General features: G+C 40.4%; 3 protein-coding genes across 6 annotated transcripts; all 3 read left to right on the plus strand.

Moving 5' to 3' along the window:
* The first annotated feature begins 1,248 nt into the window (after positions 1–1,248).
* fbxl18 (F-box and leucine-rich repeat protein 18) lies at positions 1,249–5,875 on the plus strand. The gene is made up of 7 exons (XM_026302691.1): positions 1,249–1,391; positions 1,925–2,122; positions 2,294–2,643; positions 3,174–3,309; positions 3,416–4,494; positions 4,935–5,153; positions 5,232–5,875. Exons 1-7 carry the CDS (start codon positions 1,338–1,340, stop codon positions 5,386–5,388), a joined length of 2,193 nt encoding a protein of 730 aa, XP_026158476.1. The 5' UTR covers positions 1,249–1,337; the 3' UTR covers positions 5,389–5,875.
* Positions 5,876–6,457: 582 nt separating this feature from the next.
* Positions 6,458–11,142, plus strand: ptcd1 (pentatricopeptide repeat domain 1). Its single transcript, XM_026302700.2, has 8 exons — positions 6,458–7,078; positions 7,154–7,294; positions 7,629–7,847; positions 7,937–8,038; positions 8,367–9,026; positions 9,233–9,349; positions 9,641–9,823; positions 10,706–11,142. Exons 1-8 carry the CDS (start codon positions 6,614–6,616, stop codon positions 10,931–10,933), a joined length of 2,115 nt encoding a protein of 704 aa, XP_026158485.1. The 5' UTR covers positions 6,458–6,613; the 3' UTR covers positions 10,934–11,142.
* A 674-nt stretch (positions 11,143–11,816) lies between these two features.
* Positions 11,817–19,091, plus strand: LOC113127848 (uncharacterized). 4 transcript variants are annotated; one of them, XR_003295477.2, is made up of 21 exons: positions 11,817–11,941; positions 12,326–12,467; positions 12,922–13,030; positions 13,114–13,207; positions 13,559–13,706; positions 13,832–13,949; positions 14,504–14,629; positions 14,752–14,814; positions 15,038–15,145; positions 15,231–15,386; positions 15,491–15,544; positions 15,848–16,077; positions 16,170–16,249; positions 16,648–16,737; positions 16,836–16,913; positions 16,997–17,101; positions 17,438–17,543; positions 18,018–18,086; positions 18,245–18,252; positions 18,344–18,395; positions 18,672–19,091. XR_003295477.2 is itself a non-coding variant. In XM_026302705.2 (21 exons), exons 2-20 carry the CDS (start codon positions 12,335–12,337, stop codon positions 18,367–18,369), a joined length of 1,905 nt encoding a protein of 634 aa, XP_026158490.1. In that variant the 5' UTR covers positions 11,817–11,941; positions 12,326–12,334; the 3' UTR covers positions 18,370–18,395; positions 18,672–19,091. The 4 variants fall into 4 exon arrangements, 2 of the variants coding, with proteins under 2 accessions (XP_026158490.1, XP_026158491.1); XM_026302705.2 differs by having other exon boundaries at positions 18,014–18,086; XR_003295478.2 differs by lacking the exon at positions 18,245–18,252.
* The last annotated feature ends 547 nt before the right edge of the window (positions 19,092–19,638 follow it).

Below are 19,638 nucleotides of genomic sequence, written 5' to 3' on the forward strand. Positions count from 1 at the left end.
CAGAGTTTACATGTTTGTATTCACACCTTGCACAAAAGGTCTTTTTCATGGGGGGGGAACAAACTCTGGTCTACTTTATCTGGAACAAACAATGCAGGTACCTAGTTTCCTAATGCTGTCTAAAATAAGTTCTCTGCCTAATGAATAGTTGGCAACTTTGTAGAGCAAACTAGTTGTGTAACAAAAAGTAAAATTAAGATGACATTTTATTCCCACATTACATGGAATTTTGTAATGGCACAGCAACAAAGAGTGTGACACAAAAGTGAAGTACAATCCAGGTATAAAAATTAAAATATAATCTATTAGGATAGAAAGTCTTGCATCCTGATGCATTGAACTGTAGTTCTGTCAACATGAATAGAATATCAATTTCATTAAAAGTCCTTGTTCATTCACCAATTGTTTTACTTTTTGACTACCCTTTGATACACCTGTCTGAAACGCTGATTATTAAATACTGTACAGATTAGCTTGTCAAGTCCACTTTTCCTTTCGTCTGCTCCTTTCAGGGGTTGCCACAGTGAATCATCTGCCTCCATTTAACCCTATCCTCTGTATCCTCCTTACCAACACACAAACTATCCTCATGTCCTCCTTCCCTACGTCCAAGAACCTCCTCTTTGGTCTTCCTCTGGGCCTCCTTCCTGGCAGCTCTAACCTCAGCATCCTTTTACCAATGTATTCACTGTTCCTCCTCTGAATATGTCCAAACCATCTCAATCTGGCTTCCCTGGCTTTTTCTCCAAAACATCTAACATGAGCTGTCCCTCTGATGTCCTCATTCCTGATCCTATCCATCCTCGTCACTCCCTGAGAGAACCTCAACATCTTCAGCTTTGGTACCTCCACTTATCCTCACATATTTTATTAGTGAAAATGAAATTTTAAGCAAGGGTGACAATTATCGACTGACAAGTGTATAATGACACTACAAAGCTACAAATCTACCTTGTAGTTCCTTGCAGGGGTGTTATATGCTGCTTTGTACATATTTCTGTCAGAAAATAAGAACTCAAACAACACATATAGACCTAACATATTCACAAAAGCAAAATGAATGTATTAAACTTAAAATATACTAAAACGAGTCCTCGTATTATAACCTTTTAATGCATTATATTTCCAGAAGCCTTATTTTATTAAATGTTAAGTTTTATATCCTGTTATTTAAAAACCTTAATCTGATTAAATCGACAGGAAGTTTGTCCGTCACTGAAAAGCCTCCGTCATTGTGCAGCAGGAAACGTCGTCCGTCCTGTTAACGGTTCAATGTAAGAGCAGGCTCATCGCGACATGTCTCACTGGCTCAATAAACATTTCACACCCTGTTAACCATGAGTGGGACTCTGAGAGGGATTTCAGAGGACATGGATCGACAAATTGTACAGGTTGGTGAACAACAACATGTTATAATTTCATCAGTGGCACCGCCGAGCATAGCGACTGAATTAGCTAATGTTAACGCTAGGTAGTTAGGGCTAGACCAGGCTTCGCCCAAATTTTAGTTGACTTTTCAAGCAGGTTTAGTCAATTATAGGCATAAACAGGGAGCATAGTAGGCCTACGTTATCCTCATAATCAACAAAAAAATCTGTTTTATACATGAGTGGTCAGACAGAGATAATTTCGCTGGTGATATTGTCAATGATATGTCTATGTAGCCTTAAATATTGCTGCCAAATGCCTTGTTTTATGCCTCCTCTATAGGCACACAGTGTCTTTGTATAGCTGTTGTATAGTGGCTAATTTTTCCTAGTAAAAATATTGTGTTTCCCTTTAAAGAAGTGCTGCCACAGTCTAAAAGACAAAATCACTGGCAGAACACCTGTTTATATAGCCTCATAGTATTAGTGCATAATACCAGGATTTCTAGCATCTTGGTAATTCTTCTCAAATGTCAACCATATACTGTCTGTCTCAGGCTGTGTGTGATGAGGACACGATGTCTTCAGCCTCAGTGGGAATGTCAGATTTGTCTGATGAGATCCTGCTGTGCATCCTCCGCCATGTGCCAGTATGTGACCTGTTGCTGAATGTGGCAAATGTCTGCCACAAGTTACGCACACTATGCCATGATAAGACGCTGCTCACAAACATCAGCCTGTCTGAAGAGTATCGGGTAAAAAACATTTTATCATCATCTGAAGTGACATGTATGTTTCAGGACTTTTAATGAAGATCTTTATCCCAGTTTTCGATTATTCTTTAAGCTCATACCTCTGTGGACCAACATTTCCTTAACAACATAGTGAAATACATTTAATCGAATTTGATTTATGTTTCCTTCCAGGCTGATGACCTACTGGTGCGGCAAGTATTGAAGCAGCTAGCCAATCATGTCCAATCTCTCAGCTTGAATGGTTGCTACTGGCTGTCTGGCTCAACCATGGAACATCTTGTTCGCTGCAGGGCAGTGACACACCTCGATGTCACTGGCTGTCGCCTGTCTTCCCTTCGTCTGTCCCGCCTCCTCTCCTCCCTCTCTTTACTAAGATCATTTGCTTTTGATGTGACACCAGGTTTCAACTCAGCCCAGCTCAGTTCAGAGGCAGTGGATTCACTCAGTCGGCTGTCGGAGCTCAGACAGACGCTGTTGACACCAAGTTATGGTGTGGTGCCATGTTGTGCTCAACTCCGCAAGTAAGAAACTGTCAAATTGTGATTTTATATAACATTTCACACAAGATTTGTGTACAGAATAAGACCTGTTTGACACACAGTGTGCTATATTGACTTTTATCTGTTTTCCAAGGATTATCCAGATGCCAACTGCCTTTGTTACACATAGTGTATTGTCCATAGAAATTTTAAATTTACAGAAATAAAAAAAGTGACACACATGACAGACCAATTCTTCTCCAATTTAACAATCTAGACTCTACAGCCATGTTGTGTTAGACAGAACTTGAAGGTTTAACCTTTGTCCTACATTGCTAAACTTTGCTGCAGCACTAAATACAAAGCACAGCTCAGACTGATGGGAAATAAAAAATGTCCTAACAGACAAGAAAAAAGCCATCTCAAGGCATTTGGTCCTTTAGCAGAGATAAGCAACTCTGCACAATGGCACTACATGACATACATGTGCATACAAATATGTTTTGCTCTGATTATAACAGTATGTTGGTATTTTACTGCTACAGTGTGGGATGTGTGTTTCTGTTCCATAGACTGATGCTGCAGTTTGACATCTCAGATGTGACCAGGGAGGGTGTTGGTGTTTGCTGTCAGTTAATGGTGGGTCAGAGCAGTGTGCCACATTACCAACACCTGGAAAAGTTCACTGCCAGGTTGGCCCCTGGAGAGGTGAGCTTCTCTGGATTGTCGATGTATATAAAACCTCTTCCATGTATTTGCAATATACACTGCAGTACTGTGTGTAACCAGTGTTTTTGTATATTGCTGGTTGCAGGTAAACCAAACCTTGCTGCTTCTCTACTTGGCTGTGTTCAGTGTTCATGTTCCTAAGCGCCTCCGAGTTTTTCTCGTGTCCATTCCTGGCCCAAGCCCTGCTCACTGGCCTGCTGCTCCGTCATTGGCTCATAGCTTGGGTCAACAAGGTGACCTGGAGGCCCTGCAGCTTCCTCGGTCCTGGCTTGATTCGTTGTCACTAAAGAGGGCTCTGGAGGGAAACAGTCCCAAGCACCTGAGCTTCAGCCGCTGCCCAGCTTTATGGCCACAGGTGTTTCAGTCACTTCTGGAGGGAGGAGTCAGAGATGCTACACAACTGATCAGCATTAACCTCAGTGGGATCAACCAGGTTCTTTACTCGGAGTGTAGAAGTGTGGAAGATCAGCTAGTTCCTGGGACAATGAGCCGGTTGGCACTTGGCTGTTCAAACATCAAACACCTGAACCTGATGCACACACACTATCATCATGAAAACTCACCTGGGCTGGGTCTAGAAACACACCTGGGTGCTAGCTTAGCCAAATTCAGGCACCTGCGATCTCTCACTCTCCCTGCCTGTGCCCTGTCTGATGGCTTAAATACACATCATATGTCTACAATCAACACATCTCCCTCTCCATTGTTCCTGGGGTTAAAGAAGACTCCACGGGTGGGACTTCAGAATTTCAAACCTGATTCTGAGTCTTCCTTGTCAGGGGACAGCACCTCAGGGCTAGTTCAGCTCTTAAAAGGCTGCCCTTTTTTAGATACCTTAGAGATCATTGGCCCTGGTTTTGTCTCTGTGTTGCCTCGGCTCGAGCCTTGCACTCGTGCCAGCGTGGAGCCCCGTGGTATGTGTGCATGGGCTCGGGGAGTCGGTGATGCACACTTAGCCGCACTTGAGGCTTTGCCTCAATTATGTCGTCTGACTCTAGCTGGACTTCCTGGGGTCTTAAAAGGGACGGGGCTGGTACAGCTGGCCAGGCAGTGCAAAGACCTTCAAGTATTATCCCTTGCCAATATGGGATCGCTAAAAACCATGAACTACACTCCTGCCTTGCTGGACACACTTAAATATTGCACACAGCTACAGGAACTCAGGTTAGTGGATGCCTTCATATAACCCTAATTTACAGCAATAATAACTTTAACAATAACGATGATTCTGAGTCATTATATTCTGCCCCTTTTCAATCAGAGCATATATTAAGGAATTCTAATATTTAAAGTATTATATGAACTCATCCTAATGTAAGCTTTCATCTGTCAAGTGTTAAATAAATTCAGAACGATGAAATGATTGGCTGTTTGATAGATTTTTCCTGAATGAATAATTCTCTTTTATATTATGCAATTTTTTGTTGTTTCTCACTAATTCCTTGCAAACATGTGAACTCTATATTCACATTTTACATTTAAGTATTGCTGTTGTTTTCATCATTAAAGATTGTGCCCTAAGCTCACTACAGAATATGAGGCAGTACACTAGTTACATCGTTGTTTAGCTTATTTGTTTATTTGAGACTGTATTTGTTTTTTAGGTTAGAGCAGCCCTACCTGAATGCCAATGCGTCATTCTTTGACGCTCTGTCCTGCTGCTCTCGTCTGCAGCGTCTCTGCCTTATCTCACGTAGTGGCACCTTTGACCCGTTAGCCACAGAGAGCTTCATGGAGCGATGCTGCCACGTCATCATGTGTCACATGTTCATGGGTGGCACCTTGGTGTCTTGTCGGACGTTGCAGAAAGCCCTGCTGGACAGGTGAGTTTTTGTGTATATGAACATACCATATGTCAAATATTTAATGGTGAGAGAAATGCAAATGTCTTTCTCCTTTAGATTTTCAGTTGATCGCTCAGCCCTGAGTGTGGTCATCTATCCACTACAGCATGAAGATCTGCCTTCAGTCATCAGAGATATACCACTCACACTGCTGGATCGGATAACTTTGTTTCAGAGCCATGTGGCACAACCGCCACATTTATCACCATTGTGACATCACCAGTAAGCTGCACTGCAATTGGTGCTCAACAGCTAAGGTGCATAGAACATTTTGTTTGTGTTTTTTTTTTAGGCAGGAGATACAATTCACAGATGAAAAAGACTGATTACGTTCTGGTTGTTGATCATTTGACTTACAGTGGTTGCGACAGTACATTAATAATTCTTGTATACATTTACATGATACTTTAATGATGGTCTTGAAAGGCATGGTTATTTCAGCTCATCTCCACAAGGAGGTCAGAAATCAGGGTCAGCCACAGATTAATGCTCTGGAACTTGTATGTTTTTTTAAATTCTCTTGTTCAAAGACATTTCACATTTGGTGCCGCAAGATTTCAGTTGTGGCTTCTTGGTCAAAAACCATTTCTGCTGTTTTGAAAATAAGTGCCAAAAACAAAGGTTAAGGGATGTATTTGTTATGAAAATTTGTACTTGAGGCAATGAATCAAATGATGCTGTAATAAAGTCCATATCCATTATTTTTAAACCTTGTCTGTATACAGTTGACTAAATCTAAAATCCTCATAATGTTTCTGATAACTCCCTGTCAATGTACATTTGTGTCCTCGACTCCTGTTATGTAGTAGGTTGGTGATAAACCTGAATTCTCTCAGAATCCAGTATACAGGAGGCAAAATAGGTTTCCATGTAACTGTCATATCCTGAATATGTCTTCAAGCTACACGTGTGATTGAATAGATGCACAACTCAAACACAACTGACCAGTCAGTCTTCTATTAGTGTAGCTAATCCGTGAAGGCTGTGCAGACAATTATCATTAAAAAGAATTAAATCAGTCTTTTGAGGACAGACCTCCCTGGCGTAGACTTGTCAAGTCTTTATCCGCTGGACAGGAATACTAATCTATCACCGATGTATCTGATCAGAGCGCGACATTTTAGTGAGAACAGATCAATATTTATTTTGTGTAAAAGTGAGGAATAATATGTATATGTATATTTAATGCGATGTTTTTATTCAAATAACACTTATAAATTATCTCCATTGTGCTTTATCTTTGTCGTTTCTTATCGACTACTCTGGTCTGGCTCAGTGTTGTCATTGAGCCATGATGGCGCACAACGTGCGTGAGTCGTGTAGTTAGCTCGGCTGTAGTCAAACTAGTAACCTTAGCAAAGTTAATACATTTCGTAGTTTGCTGTACTCGACGTGGTTTATTATTCTGTAGTTGACTAACTAGACAAAGCGGGTTAAATATGTTCACGTCCTTCGCCTGTTCGTGCGTGCGAAGCGGGAGGAGACTCTCGGTCCCCGTTTCTAAATTGTCCGTTCTGTCACCGAAAGCGCTGAGTGGGACCGGGATGCGAGATTTGGCAGGATACCGGTCATCCCGTCTCCTCTCACCGGCTCCTTTTCATCTGCCGAGGGGACTACGGTTAACGGTCCGGTCGGGATCCCAGTCAGCCGCTCCCCACCGGGATGTGGAACCAAGAGGTTCTCCCTCAGCCCCAGAAGAACAGGAGAACTTCGGATCCCTCTCTACCGATATGTCCTCCCGGAGGTCGTTCAGGAAGAGCGGCCCCGACATCCAGGACCTGCGACACCGAGAGGGCGACGCCGCTGAGGAAGAGGACCCGGTAAACAGTCTCACGAGGCGGGGCAGGAGAAACACTCCGTACTGGTACTTCCTGCAGTGCAAGAAACTCATCAAAGGGGGCAAGGTCAGTCTGGTGTCACTGTCGTGTCTGTCCAGCTTTGTTCTGTTCTCGCCTTCATGTGTCTGTAATCCTCTGTAGCTGCAGGAGGCTTTGGATGTGTTCAGCAGAGACATGCTGCAGGGAGAGAGGCTGCAGCCGGAGGAGTACAACTACACCGTCCTGATAGGAGGCTGTGGCCGAGCTGGACTACTGAAAAAAGCCTTCAGACTCTACAATGATGTAGGAACATTTTGTTTATTTGTCCATTTAAAGTTTTGTGTTGTCAGATGCTATTTATATATTTGCTGAAGCTGTTATTTGCAGGGACACATTAATAAGCGTTGTTGTAAATGTGCCAGATGTTAGAATAAACCCTCAATCATTAATTAAAATAAGAGATAAATTAATAAAAAGTGAACTGCATAGTTTCTGCCCCTTAAATATAATCTGTAATAATTATTAGAACTATTTTAAGAATAATAAGCATTTCCTTGTACATTTTTTCAGGTGTGCATTTCTTGACACTGATGCAGTGAGAGTCAGGTTTTGTAATAGTGTGTATGTGTCTCTCCAGATGAAGAAGCGAGGTCTAAGTCCTACAGATGCAACCTACACAGCCCTGTTCAATGCCTGCGCTGAGTCGCCTTCAAAACACGCCGGTCTTCAGCAAACGCTGAAGTTGGAACAGGAACTCCGTCGAAAAAACTACCCCCTCAGCACCATCACATACCACGCTCTTCTCAAGACGCATGCCACCACCAACCACCTTCAAGCCTGCTTTCACACGCTCAGGGTGCGACACGTGCTGCATTTACCTGGCTGTGTGGAGACGTGGTCGAAGAATTGTGTTTGATTTGTGTGTAATTATTTGTCTTTATGTAGGAAATGCTGCAGAATGGACACGTTGTAACTCCGGAGACATTTCACTACCTGCTGATGGGTTGTGTGAATGACAAAGACTCGGGATTCAGAATGGCTCTACAGGTACAGGCCTGATTTAGAGAACCCTAATTACACTGGTGTGCAATATATTTGAAGATCCCTTTACTCCTAGATTTCTATGCTGTTGATGCTCATCAGAAAAACATGCTGAAATCTTTTAAAGTCAGTATAGCCCAAGTGATGCTAGATTTTCAGAGACCACTACTGATTTTTGAAAGGTTTTAAAATCCAATAATGATACATCAGCAGCTCGTGTTCTCTCTCCTCCTCTCTGTGGTTCCTGTCTATGACAAGCTTTAATTGTTATTGCCCTGTTGTTGATAAAGCAGATTCACCAGGTACCTTAACCTTTTTTGTTTGTTTGTTTCAGGTTTGGCGCCAGATGCTGAGGTCAGGGATTCTTCCAGATTCGAAGAACTATAACCTGCTGTTGAGGACTGCAAGGGACTGTGGGATTGGTGATCCTGCCTTGGTCACTAACATTCTGCTGAGGCCTAACTGTCAGATCCAGAAAGAGGGAGAGCATGTGTCAAATGTCAAGCCAGACTACAGATGCAAGGATATAACAGACATTGACCTTTTAGAGAGGCAGTTGTTCATTCAGCCTGAGCCACACAGAGACAGTGAGGGGTCCTTTATCAGGCAAGAATCAACTCATTTGATACCAATCAGACAAAAGGATGACACCTTGCTGCCTGTTGAATCGGCAGTTAGTACTCCAGCCCCTAACTTGCTGGATGTTTTTGAGGGGACAAATGGTGCTGTGGTCTCCCTCGGCACTGTTGAAACAGCGTCTGATAGGCTCACCCTGATTGGAGGAGCTAAAGGTTTCCTGGAGAAGATGGTGGCTAATAGATTACATCCAGACCTCAAGACCCTGACCCTGTTGGCAGACATGATGGAGCCCGGCTACCAGTCCCTGCAGCTGCTGTTAAAGGTTGCAAAGGAGCATCAAGTGAAACTGGATGTTGCGTTCTTTAACTCTGTGATTCGCCGAGCAGCCAAAGCTGGTGACCTGGATGGGGCAAAGGTACAGATACACACAGACACACATACTGCCAATCTCAGTTTAACCACAGATATGTCTCTGTTCAATGCCATTAAAGGCTCAGTTCAACTAACTATTCATTCCAATGCTACATGTACATATATGTATATATTTTGTAATTTTGGTGAGGTCACTATTCAGTTTTCTTTTCTTTTTTTTTAATTGATTGCACAATGTTCTCCTCCCAGGGTGTGCTGAGTGTGATGCGACAGCGTAATGTCAGCACAGATGTACAGACATTTGGAAGCCTTGCATTAGGCTGTGAGAGGCAGAAGGATGGTCTGCAGCTGCTAAAAGACATGCAGGTGACAATACACACATGCTAAATGCCACAAGGGCTGGCTTCAGTCTACAAGACTAATAGATATTAAAATTATTATATATTATAGATATAGATATGAACCTGACATTGTACATTATTATGTTAATGTAACATTTTAATAAATGAAAAGTACATAAAGAGATTAACAGTACCATTGAAAAGTCTTAGTAAATAAAACTTTAATGTCAGCAGTAATTGAATTAGGAGTAATAGTATTATTAGAGGACCATAAATATGACTTGACTGTTATCTTGTTTTTTTGTTTTTTTCCCAGGAGATGGGACTTAAGCCTAATGTCCACGTGTTCTCTGCTCTTATTGGCCGAGCAGCCCAGAGACTGGATTACATTTATCTTAAAACAATCCTGAAAAGCATGAGTGAGATGGGAGTGGGCCCTAATGAGATTATCATCAGGCAGCTGGAGTTTGCCGCACAGTATCCACCCAACTATAACCAGGTCAGCATATGTGCAGGGTCCTGCTTGTAGTTCGCATCAGGCAGTACTCACCTGAGCACAACCGTTTGTGTTGATTTTAAATCTAAACACTATATCAATTCTTCATGACACAATAACTTTGCAGGAAATGACCAAAACACATTTTGCATATCAGAGGCTGATGAGTGCTCACAGACCGGTTCCTCATTTTCAAAACTGGATTGTTGCTCTAAGAGTGAAAATGTCAAGATGTGTTTCCTATGGTTTGAATAGTTTAATGCACTGTAGACTCTGAATGTGTGAACATTTTATCACCCATTTCTCTGTCTACATAACACACGCACTATAAAGAAGTTTCACATACTGGATATCTGGATGTCCTAATTCTTAAAACCATTTTGCCAAGAGTCATAACAAGGAGTCGAAAAAGTCTAGTTTGTTTTGAAAGACCAGAATCAAACATAAAAGGAGGCAGAAGTTAACAGGTAAATTTAAAATCCACAAGGGTGCACAACTTTAAAGACTGGAGAAAGCTGCATGGTTACTATGCACTGTATGTATGCATGGACTAATGGAGGCACGGTGACTCCAGTAAGAACCTCCGGTAATGAGAAATATTATTTTTTACAAGCAAACATAGAAACTACAGTTGAAGTCTCACAGTTTAAGATTCAGATTCACAACAGTGAACATACTGATTACTACTAGTGCTAGAAAACCACCTGCCTGAATGTTTTGGCATGAAGGAAAACAGGAATGTAAATTTTAAAAATGCAGATGTTGATCTGTGTTTGAACAGAACGTGACGTGGTTAAATGTTTTTTTTTGACTCTACTTTTCTGACCTTTTTCATGTTTCTCCTTATTTTCTTCTTTCCATTTATCTCTGCTCTGTCAATCCCAGTACAAGTCCAGAAACAACTACCTGGTCCACATTGATGGTTTCCGTGGTTACTACCAGCAATGGCTGAGAAAGATGCCTGCTCAGAGCACAGAGGACGAAAAGCTGCAGCTTGAGACAGACACTGCAGTGGTGAAAACAGACAGGCTGTCGAAGGCCCAGATGGACCAGAGAGCAGCTGCGAGGAGATTTCATGCTTGTAAAAAGGACAACACGAGCAGTTCCTTGTAAGCTCTGTAACAGCAGTATTGAAAATATCAGACTTATCTCCCTAATCCCCTGCTCATATGTTTGCATTCAGCTATTCAAAACTCTGTGGACTTTGGATCAAAGTCGTGCAGTGTTATTTACACTGAAATTAAAGTAAACTGTATTAAAGTTTGAATACAGGATTCTTGAGAAAATGCATCTTTTCTAGTTTTGTCTTCCAAGTTGTATTGTGTTAGGGTAATCTGCAATGGCTCCATGTTCACTTCCTGATCATGTTCCCTTGTGCTTCATCAGAAAGAAAAATACTTGTTTAATTGTAAAATATATATATATATATATATAGAGGACCTCTAAATCAGTGGAAGTGAAATTGAATAATGAAATGAGACAGTTGGAGGTATATTACAGGCAGGCTGAGAGGTGGCCTGTTCTGGATGATCCTTGTCAACTTTTTCAACAAGCATGTGATAGAAGTCTTTATAGGGGAAACTGCTTTTATTGTGCAAACAAGGATATTTCATGTCACCTTTAAAAGCAAACATTTCTGCTGAGGGACGTTACTGTTAAACTGACCTGGAGGTTGAGGACTTATCTGGACTATGGTTATTATTACATTGAATGACAATTCATATTTGGCTTTATAGCAAAAAGACACAAACCACATACAAAAGCAGTGCAAAGTAAGCAGAGCAGATGCAGTACAACAAATCTTAATAAAACATTGTCCAGCAGTCACATTAGACTGACTCACAGCATAGTGTTTCCTCTTATTATTAAAAAAGAGAACGGCTGAGAGTAGTATAATATTAAATGAAGAGAAAATTAAGAAGTAGACAAAATTAATCGTGGGTTTTCGTATTTATCTGTCGCTCTACTCCAGTCCGGTTGGTGGCGGTAATACACCTTTAAAATGGTTTGTCAGCCTCCAATAAAAAGGACGACGAAGAAGAAAATCCACACATCCGGTGACGGAAAGATTTAAGAACCCCGGCGGGAAGTCAAATTATTTTGGTTTCGTGGACATCTAAGGTAAGAAAACAAATTCTTACAGAATAAACAAAACATATTTTCATATGCTAACATCGTTCTGTTTGTAGTTAAAGTACCTGTTGACATAAGCGGTGACTATATGTGAGCGTATGAAACTTTTCCTGACGTCAAGAAAGCTAATAGCTAGCTAGCTTCCTAAAAGTAAGGGAAAAAATGAATGTGGTTTGGTTGCGGCTGAATGGAAACGCTACCACTACAGAATAACGCAGTGATTTTTCTTCTTTGTAAAGTGACGTTCGGCTGATATGTTCTGTACATTTTTAGTGACACTGAAAATCAACGCCAACATCTCACACAGGGACACAGTGATGGTGTTTTATCATCTGCGAGGTGACGCTGGTCGTTTTTTGTTCCCTGTCCTAGACATTTCTGATGTGTACCACGGGAGACAGTGGAGAAATAATCATCCTCAGCGATGATGATGATGATGATGATGTGGAGTGTGACGAAGAAGACGATGAGCCCTCAGTCCTCATAGTGGAGACAGGCACTGTGAACAAGACTGGTAATAACTGTGTTTAATGTTTGTGTCACATTAGTTTGTAAACAGCATGTGTTGCATAGTAACATGATGCAGTTTATAGGGTTAGGAGTATTTTATTTTATTTAAAAGGGTTTGTGTACTTTTTTTTTGTCAGGTGATGCAGCCTGAACAGCCTTTTTTGGTGCTAGCTCTGTAAAAGTAGCTTTGTATGTCAGGGCTTTTACCTCAGTGAATTGAGAATACCAGACAACATCAACATTTGTTGTAAAAATTGTAGTATGTTGAGTAGACATTTGTTCATTATTACTGTGTCTTTGTTGCGTCAAAAGATGATGGTTTTCTTTACTCTTTAAGGCTGCAATCATCAGAAGTGCAAACCACTCCCAAGAAACAATCTCTTATAAAGAGGCCGGTCTTAAAGAATAATTACTAATTATGTTGAGTCAATAGCTATTTCTCCTCCTCTGTGTTTCAGACACTGTGTTACCTCAGACTCCTCTGGATGAAGACCTGGTGGTTACCTTCTCCCGCCGTGCTGAGGTGTTGCCTCACGCACGCTACGACTGTCCAATACATCCTTTCCTGTGAGTAAATTGTGTTTAACGCTGATGAGTGCTCTTTGTTTAAGCTTAGAGACATCATACTGCTTCCCCTCTGTCCTGCTCAGGGCTACAGATAACGAGACCAATGCTCCTGTAGCCACTAACTACCTCATTTGTGAGCAGTGCTTCTGCTACATCTGCGACAAGCTGGCATCAGAGGTATGTGCTGATGTAGCCTGTGAAGCTGCTGGTGCTTTCTGTAGTTGCCATCTGTTATTGTGTTGTAGCTGAATTTTACCATCTTTGCCATTATTTTTGAAAGACTTCAAGAAGGACAGCATACAGATTTAAATTTGCAGTCTTTATTAAAATGACATGATGTAAAATTATGCCAATACTTAGATCTTGTAGGTAACAGTGGGATTTTAAAACTATAGCTTGATTAGCACATGTTTAAAACAGGTGTAGATAGAGAAGATTTTAAGATTTTCTTTATTTTCTGTTAATAAATGTTACTCACAGCCACATTAATGTAAATGGCCCATATTTGCCTGTTGTTTGTGTCTTCAGTGTGCAGTGTGGTGTCACAGTGGTTGTCACTGCAACAGCCACAAAAGGAGCGACTTCTGGAACAATATCAGAAAGAACCTTTTGCTGGGAGTACTGCACACCTTCAACCTCACTCTGTCTGAAATTGACACTCACCTCCGACAGGCAGGTAGCTGCTCTCCCACACATAAACTGAGGACATAAAGGTCTCAACACTTCAGACTGAACAACTTGCTGTAGGACTGTAATTACGTGTTATTTTACTGCTGTCGGGTGGGTATTTCTCATGTCCAGGGAAGATGCTGCAGAACTTCAAACAAGAGCTCTCTGTTGAGTTCTTCACCTTCCTGAAAGGAAAGCCGCCTCAGGAATATGGTCTGAACCTACCAAATCGCGGAGCAGTCGTCTATGAGTGAGTTACAGAGCAGATCTGTCAACAGTATTGACAGATGGGAACAGTCATCCACCTTCAGGTGATCTATATATCATCTGATACGGGGGGGGCAAAAATACTTGAATATTAATTGTTCACTGTTTACATGTATGTTTACTTGCTAGTAGTCTACTTCACTGCCTTTTGGTGAATTTCCATATTTGTTAACATTTAATACCAACAACTTTCGACCTGTGCGTTTTACAGATGCAGAGGGGAAATAAGGGGCCCAACATTAACCATATTAAAGCAGCCTCTGACCTAAAGACCACAAAAGTAGGAGGACAGGGTGTCCACACACTTTAGGCCACTTAGTTTATTTTAATTTAAAATCCAAAAGCATATCAAATATCATACCAATCTCACCATCCCTAAGGTTCAGAGAACATCACCATCAACATTCTAAGTTGCCTGTTTGTAACATTATGTCACATTTGAAGCACTGACATTCCCACATGAATCATTAAACTTTAAGATTTTGAATTTACTTCTTTATTTATTATTATTATTATTTTTTATTTATTAATTTGCAGTTACAGACCTGTGTATGAGTTTGTGTCATCGTTCCTGAACAAAGCAGACCAACAGGACGGCAGAGCTGCTGCCGTAATGAAACTGGGGGCTGCTGAGGACTTTTGTCAACATTTTCAGTTCTCAGGGTATACACACACACACACACACACACACACACGCACTCACTCACATTTACTCACTCAGTAGACTTTTCTGTTCTGCAGTAGTGATCAACTTTTGAGTGTATTTTGGTTCAAATTCTCTGCAGCGCTTTCATGTTGCCGTATCCAATGGCAAATGTCGCTGAGGCCAAAACGGCATTACTGCAGAGGTAAATACACATAGAACCCCATTTTCTGTCTTATCTGTAACTAATTTGTTTGGATATTTACCTGTGTGTGTGTGTGTGTGTGTGTGTGTGTGTGTGTGTGTGTGTGTGTGTGTGTGTGTGTGTGTGTGTGTGTGTGTGTGTGTGTGTGTGTGTGTGTGTGTGTGTGTGTGTGTGTGTGTGTGTGTGTGTGTGTGTGTGTATATATATATATATATATTTCCAGGGTCATAGTTTCAGTCCAGAGACAGATGGTGATGGATGATTTTACTCCAGTGTTCACTCGAAAACTGCAAGAATTTTCCAAGAAATTTGATCTCTCCATGACTAACAGGTGAGCGTGTCTATCCCTGAGGTTATGCTTTAAAGATGTTTTGTGTATGAATATAACTGTGTGTGTCTGTGTGTGTGTGCTTCAGCCTGTGTGTTCGTCATTGGGATGATGTCCTGCTCACGTCTGTACTGAAGGGGCAAAATGTGTTGGGCTTCCGCAAAGACAAAGGCAAGAAAGATGTCCTGCTTGAACAGATTTCTGTGGTTCTGCTGAGAGCAGAACTATTGCAGCGACAGCGCAGGTACACAATCGTCGTATATACCGTTTCACATTTATATACCACACACGCATATCTTACTCTTACAAGTGGGATTAAAACACGGTTTGGCTGTGTGATGTCTGCAGGTACAGAGAGTTGTGTCGCTACCTACGGGTCATCAAGACTAATGGTACCGAACTGTGAGTGTTCATGATCACGTGATAACTAGATTTAATTTGACTTTATTTTCCAAGCATGGCTTATTGAGAGCGACTGGTATACTCCTGCAATAAAAGATGCTTAAAGCTTTGAATTAGTGACACAGATTTGAAGTTTATAAAGGTAAACTCGATGAGGTGAATTAACTGGCAAAACATTTGTTTTGAGAGTAAGATTTAAATACAGAAGAAAAGATACAGGCACTGTTTTTAAGAAACCCTTATGGTATTACAGCTTTCAGAATAAAATGGTGTTGACTTGCTGCATTTGGTTTATGTCTCCAGTGGCTTGCAGCAGGTCCAAGATCTCATCCCTTTCTTCATGTGCATGGACGGAACCTTAGCATTAGCCGTGCAGGATTTGTTTGTCTCACAAAAAGGCCCCGCCTGCCGCCTTACTCCGTCCCTCTTCCTCGTGTACCTCCGCATCTTTGAAACAGCAACAGCACCAAATGTCATAGTCTATTATACAGCAGAGCTCTGCGGCTCTGATGTGACATGGGAGCCAATTAAAGGTCAGATAAACATCTGTTATAATGTCATCATTTTCTCTTCTAAAACCTCAAAGGATTTTCTTAAAAGAAGCCAAACCCCCACTTCTCTCTAGGTGCTGTGCCACTAAAGCGTGCTGAGCTGGTGAAGTTTGCATTCCGAGCTCAGAGATACAGCTCTGCTATCCTTACTGATGTAAGTCTGCACTTCTTGTCACTGTTTTTCTTCATTGTCCCTCTTGATTCTTCACAGCTAAACAGAACATCTGCTTTTCATCACTTGAAAATATTTTAAAAATAAAGAGGCTTCTTATCAAAATCAGACATGAAGAGCCCTGTGTAGACATTTGTAGCTTTAAAGCAACTGCATTTGATCCCTCAGATTGAGGGGCCTGCAACCATCGACATGGATAAGAGTGTGTGTTGGCCATTTAAAATAGCTCGTATATTGATTCTTTTGTTTGTGGCAGAGTGACTGTGGCTCTTTTTCTTTACATTTAAATCACATTGAGCTTTCCCACATAAAGTTGCAGATAAACAGAGTTTGCATTGTGTAGCATCTCCCAGTGTGTGACTGATGTTTTTCTGTTCAAGTCTCAGTGTTGGACCCATTTACTCACAATCGTCAACTCACCTTGTGGTTCACTGACCTCTCTACCACCACCACATGCACAGTTTCTACATGTATGTATTTCTAGTTCATTTCAGCTTCTTTTTTATTTTTATAAATGTTCGTTTGTTTTTAAAGACCATTGTTTTTCTGCTCAACACTTGGACTTTAGGAAGCAAGGGATGTCGTGAACTCGATACTGCTAAACCAGGACAGTTCAAGCATACAGATTCCACGATTCTTTGACAGCGTAAGTATTTGCAGAATGTAAATGTTCAAACTCGAGAATGTCACAAGTGGTAATAACCTGTGCATTTGTGTTTTTGTTTACAGGTGTACCCAAATCAGGCGTTGTTGCTGTTGGTAACGGGTGCTTTAGGTTTGAGAATCCTTAATGCTGCTGTGAGTCCTGTACTCCCTGTGCTCAACACATTTAAGGTATTTCCTTCTTTTGTTCATCTCGCAGAATAAAAAATGCTACTGAAAGGAATCACCAACCCCACGTCTAAGTCCAATCAACTGAACCGTTTACTGACTTTCACACAGTTCTCATGTTCATCCTGAGCAGTCACATTTTAACTAATGAAAATGAACAGTATCACAGTATATATCACTTGATGTCAAGCTGTCATTTCTTGTTGTGGGCAACCGTAACAGGAAAAAACAGTTTAGAGTGACCAAAATGCTTCTGTTCTTCACTGTGGCAGATGTTACTGATTACTCTTGTTCTAGAGGAGCCATGATTTAAAGGTTTAATCTATTTCTGTCCCTCAGGAGAATGTGTGGGCTCTCGAGTGGTTGTGGAACCATTTGTCCTGTGACACAGAACGCCTCAACTCCTTTGTGCAGGAGATCACACAGGAGATGCTGAACACAACAGGTGTGTGGGAAAACTTTTTTTTTTTTTTAAACAAATCAGCATCCTTATCTGGGGTTGAGATTTTGAAAATAGATTCTCAGATTAAATAATTTATTAAATATTTATTAATGTAATAAATTAATGAAATATATTTTATTAAAAGATTTTAAAGTTATTTTATAATGAAATTATAAAATATTTATTTATTTAAATATTTAATTCAGCAATATGGAAATTTTACATCGTACTGACAGCTTATGTAAAAGCTTTGGTGACATCAAGGCTTCAAATGTTTGAACTGCATCAACAGCTCTGCTGGTCTCTGACCATCATGAGCTACTAACTTGCTGCTGTGCCTGTGGTGAACATGTGCCCATCATTCATTGCTCCATAGGCTAATTATGGTCAAAGACTTTTTGTTGTATCTGTAAAAGGGATGAAAGAACTTGTGTGTGAAAACAGCTGCTTAACACTGTGTCTCTGTTTGTCAGACAGGGATAAGTTGGTACCCTATCTGCGCTCCAGGGTAGCCACTGTGTGTCCTGCAAACACGAACAGGGACCAGTGAGTCATATTTGATTTATAACGTCTTTGTTTTTTTTGAGCAACTGAGGTTTATATTTTCCTTCACAGTAGACTTTAAAAGCTAGTAAGAGAGTGGATCTGATCTGTTTCCTTTTACCTCTGTTGTCTCCTGATGTACAACTGGTGGTGGTGATCAGCACCTACAGTAAGTTGCTCCGTCACATGTGGTGACCTTTCACTGTGTTGTAGGTGTTGTGGTGTTTGGTTATGACTTTCTCTGCTTTTCCCTCCTGCAGAAAATCCAGCAACTGTTAAACTCTGAAGTGAGGGCCTTCTTCACAATAATCTGTAAGTCACACAGCTCTCATCAGCTGCTGATTTGTTTTGGTTATTTCAGAATCTACTTTTAGGGGAAATGTCTGTAGTGTGTTAATTTTGGTTTTAACAGTGGGTAATACAATACGTCTACATGTGGAGTATCTACTTAGTATTTGTCACTAAAATAACAGTTTTAAGCAAAATGCCAAATGTGATGGTTTGTGTTCTTTTGTTTCCTTATGTACTTTCTCAAAAGAGGATAAAACTAGTTACTATTTTCTGTACTTGTTTTGTTTGTGGGTGCAGCTCGGCCTGATCACACAACACTCCAGCAGACTCTTAAAACACTGGTCAGCATGGTGCAGATGTGGGAATATTCCTCAACAGAGGTGTCGCCAGTGTGATGCTGAGACCTCAGACACATCCTGTGACTCATTAACATGATAAGAGACATTTTATTTTGCTTTATTCTTTAATGACTTGATCAGTGTTTGTGTGCTATTGGCATAAACTGGAGAAAGTCTGGTTCCGTACTACAGGATCTTTTAATTTAAAAGAATGTTTGTTGATCTCCTTCTGCGACTACTGTTGGATGTATATAAGAGGCGAAATATTGATAAATAAAATATTGTTTCTTAGAAGTGTTAGTTACCGATATATTGCTTAAAATGCTTAATTCAGAATCCAAGTCTAAAACATAACTTTATTTTCAGAGTAAATACACACGTTGAAATTGGCTCATTTACAACATTAAAATAAAATATAAAAGTACAGTGTTTATCAGAAGGAGGCTGCTGCTCTTTGCTCTTTTAGATCAGCTGCCGTTTAGAATTTAAAAGCAACTGTAATTTAAACTGTGTGGAACAAACAGTGGTGGAAAACACTCAAATCTGTTACTTAAAAAAGCAAATACTGTTACAATGAAATGTTATGCATTCAAAATTTTGTTGTATAACTACAAAAATATAAATCAAACTGAAAAGCCTGATTATGTTTAAAGTTTTTTCCCTCAAAATTCTGATTTTAAACTTTAAGCTTTAAATTTAGAATTCCGTTTTTAATTTTGACTTATTAGAATTCTGACTTTTCTCAGAATTCTGACTTAAATTTTTTAAATTTTGAATTCTGACTTTTCTCGAGAATTTAGATACCTAAAGATAGTTATGAATTTTCCCCTCTAAATTCTGATTTTAAAATAGAATTTTTTAAATCCGTGAATTTTGACTTTTTCTCAGAATTGACTTAAAATTTTTAATCTCGACTTACTTGAATT

This window comes from Mastacembelus armatus, chromosome 1 (genome assembly GCF_900324485.2).
Source record: "Mastacembelus armatus chromosome 1, fMasArm1.2, whole genome shotgun sequence".
In the NCBI taxonomy this organism is placed as follows: Eukaryota; Metazoa; Chordata; class Actinopteri; order Synbranchiformes; family Mastacembelidae; genus Mastacembelus; species Mastacembelus armatus.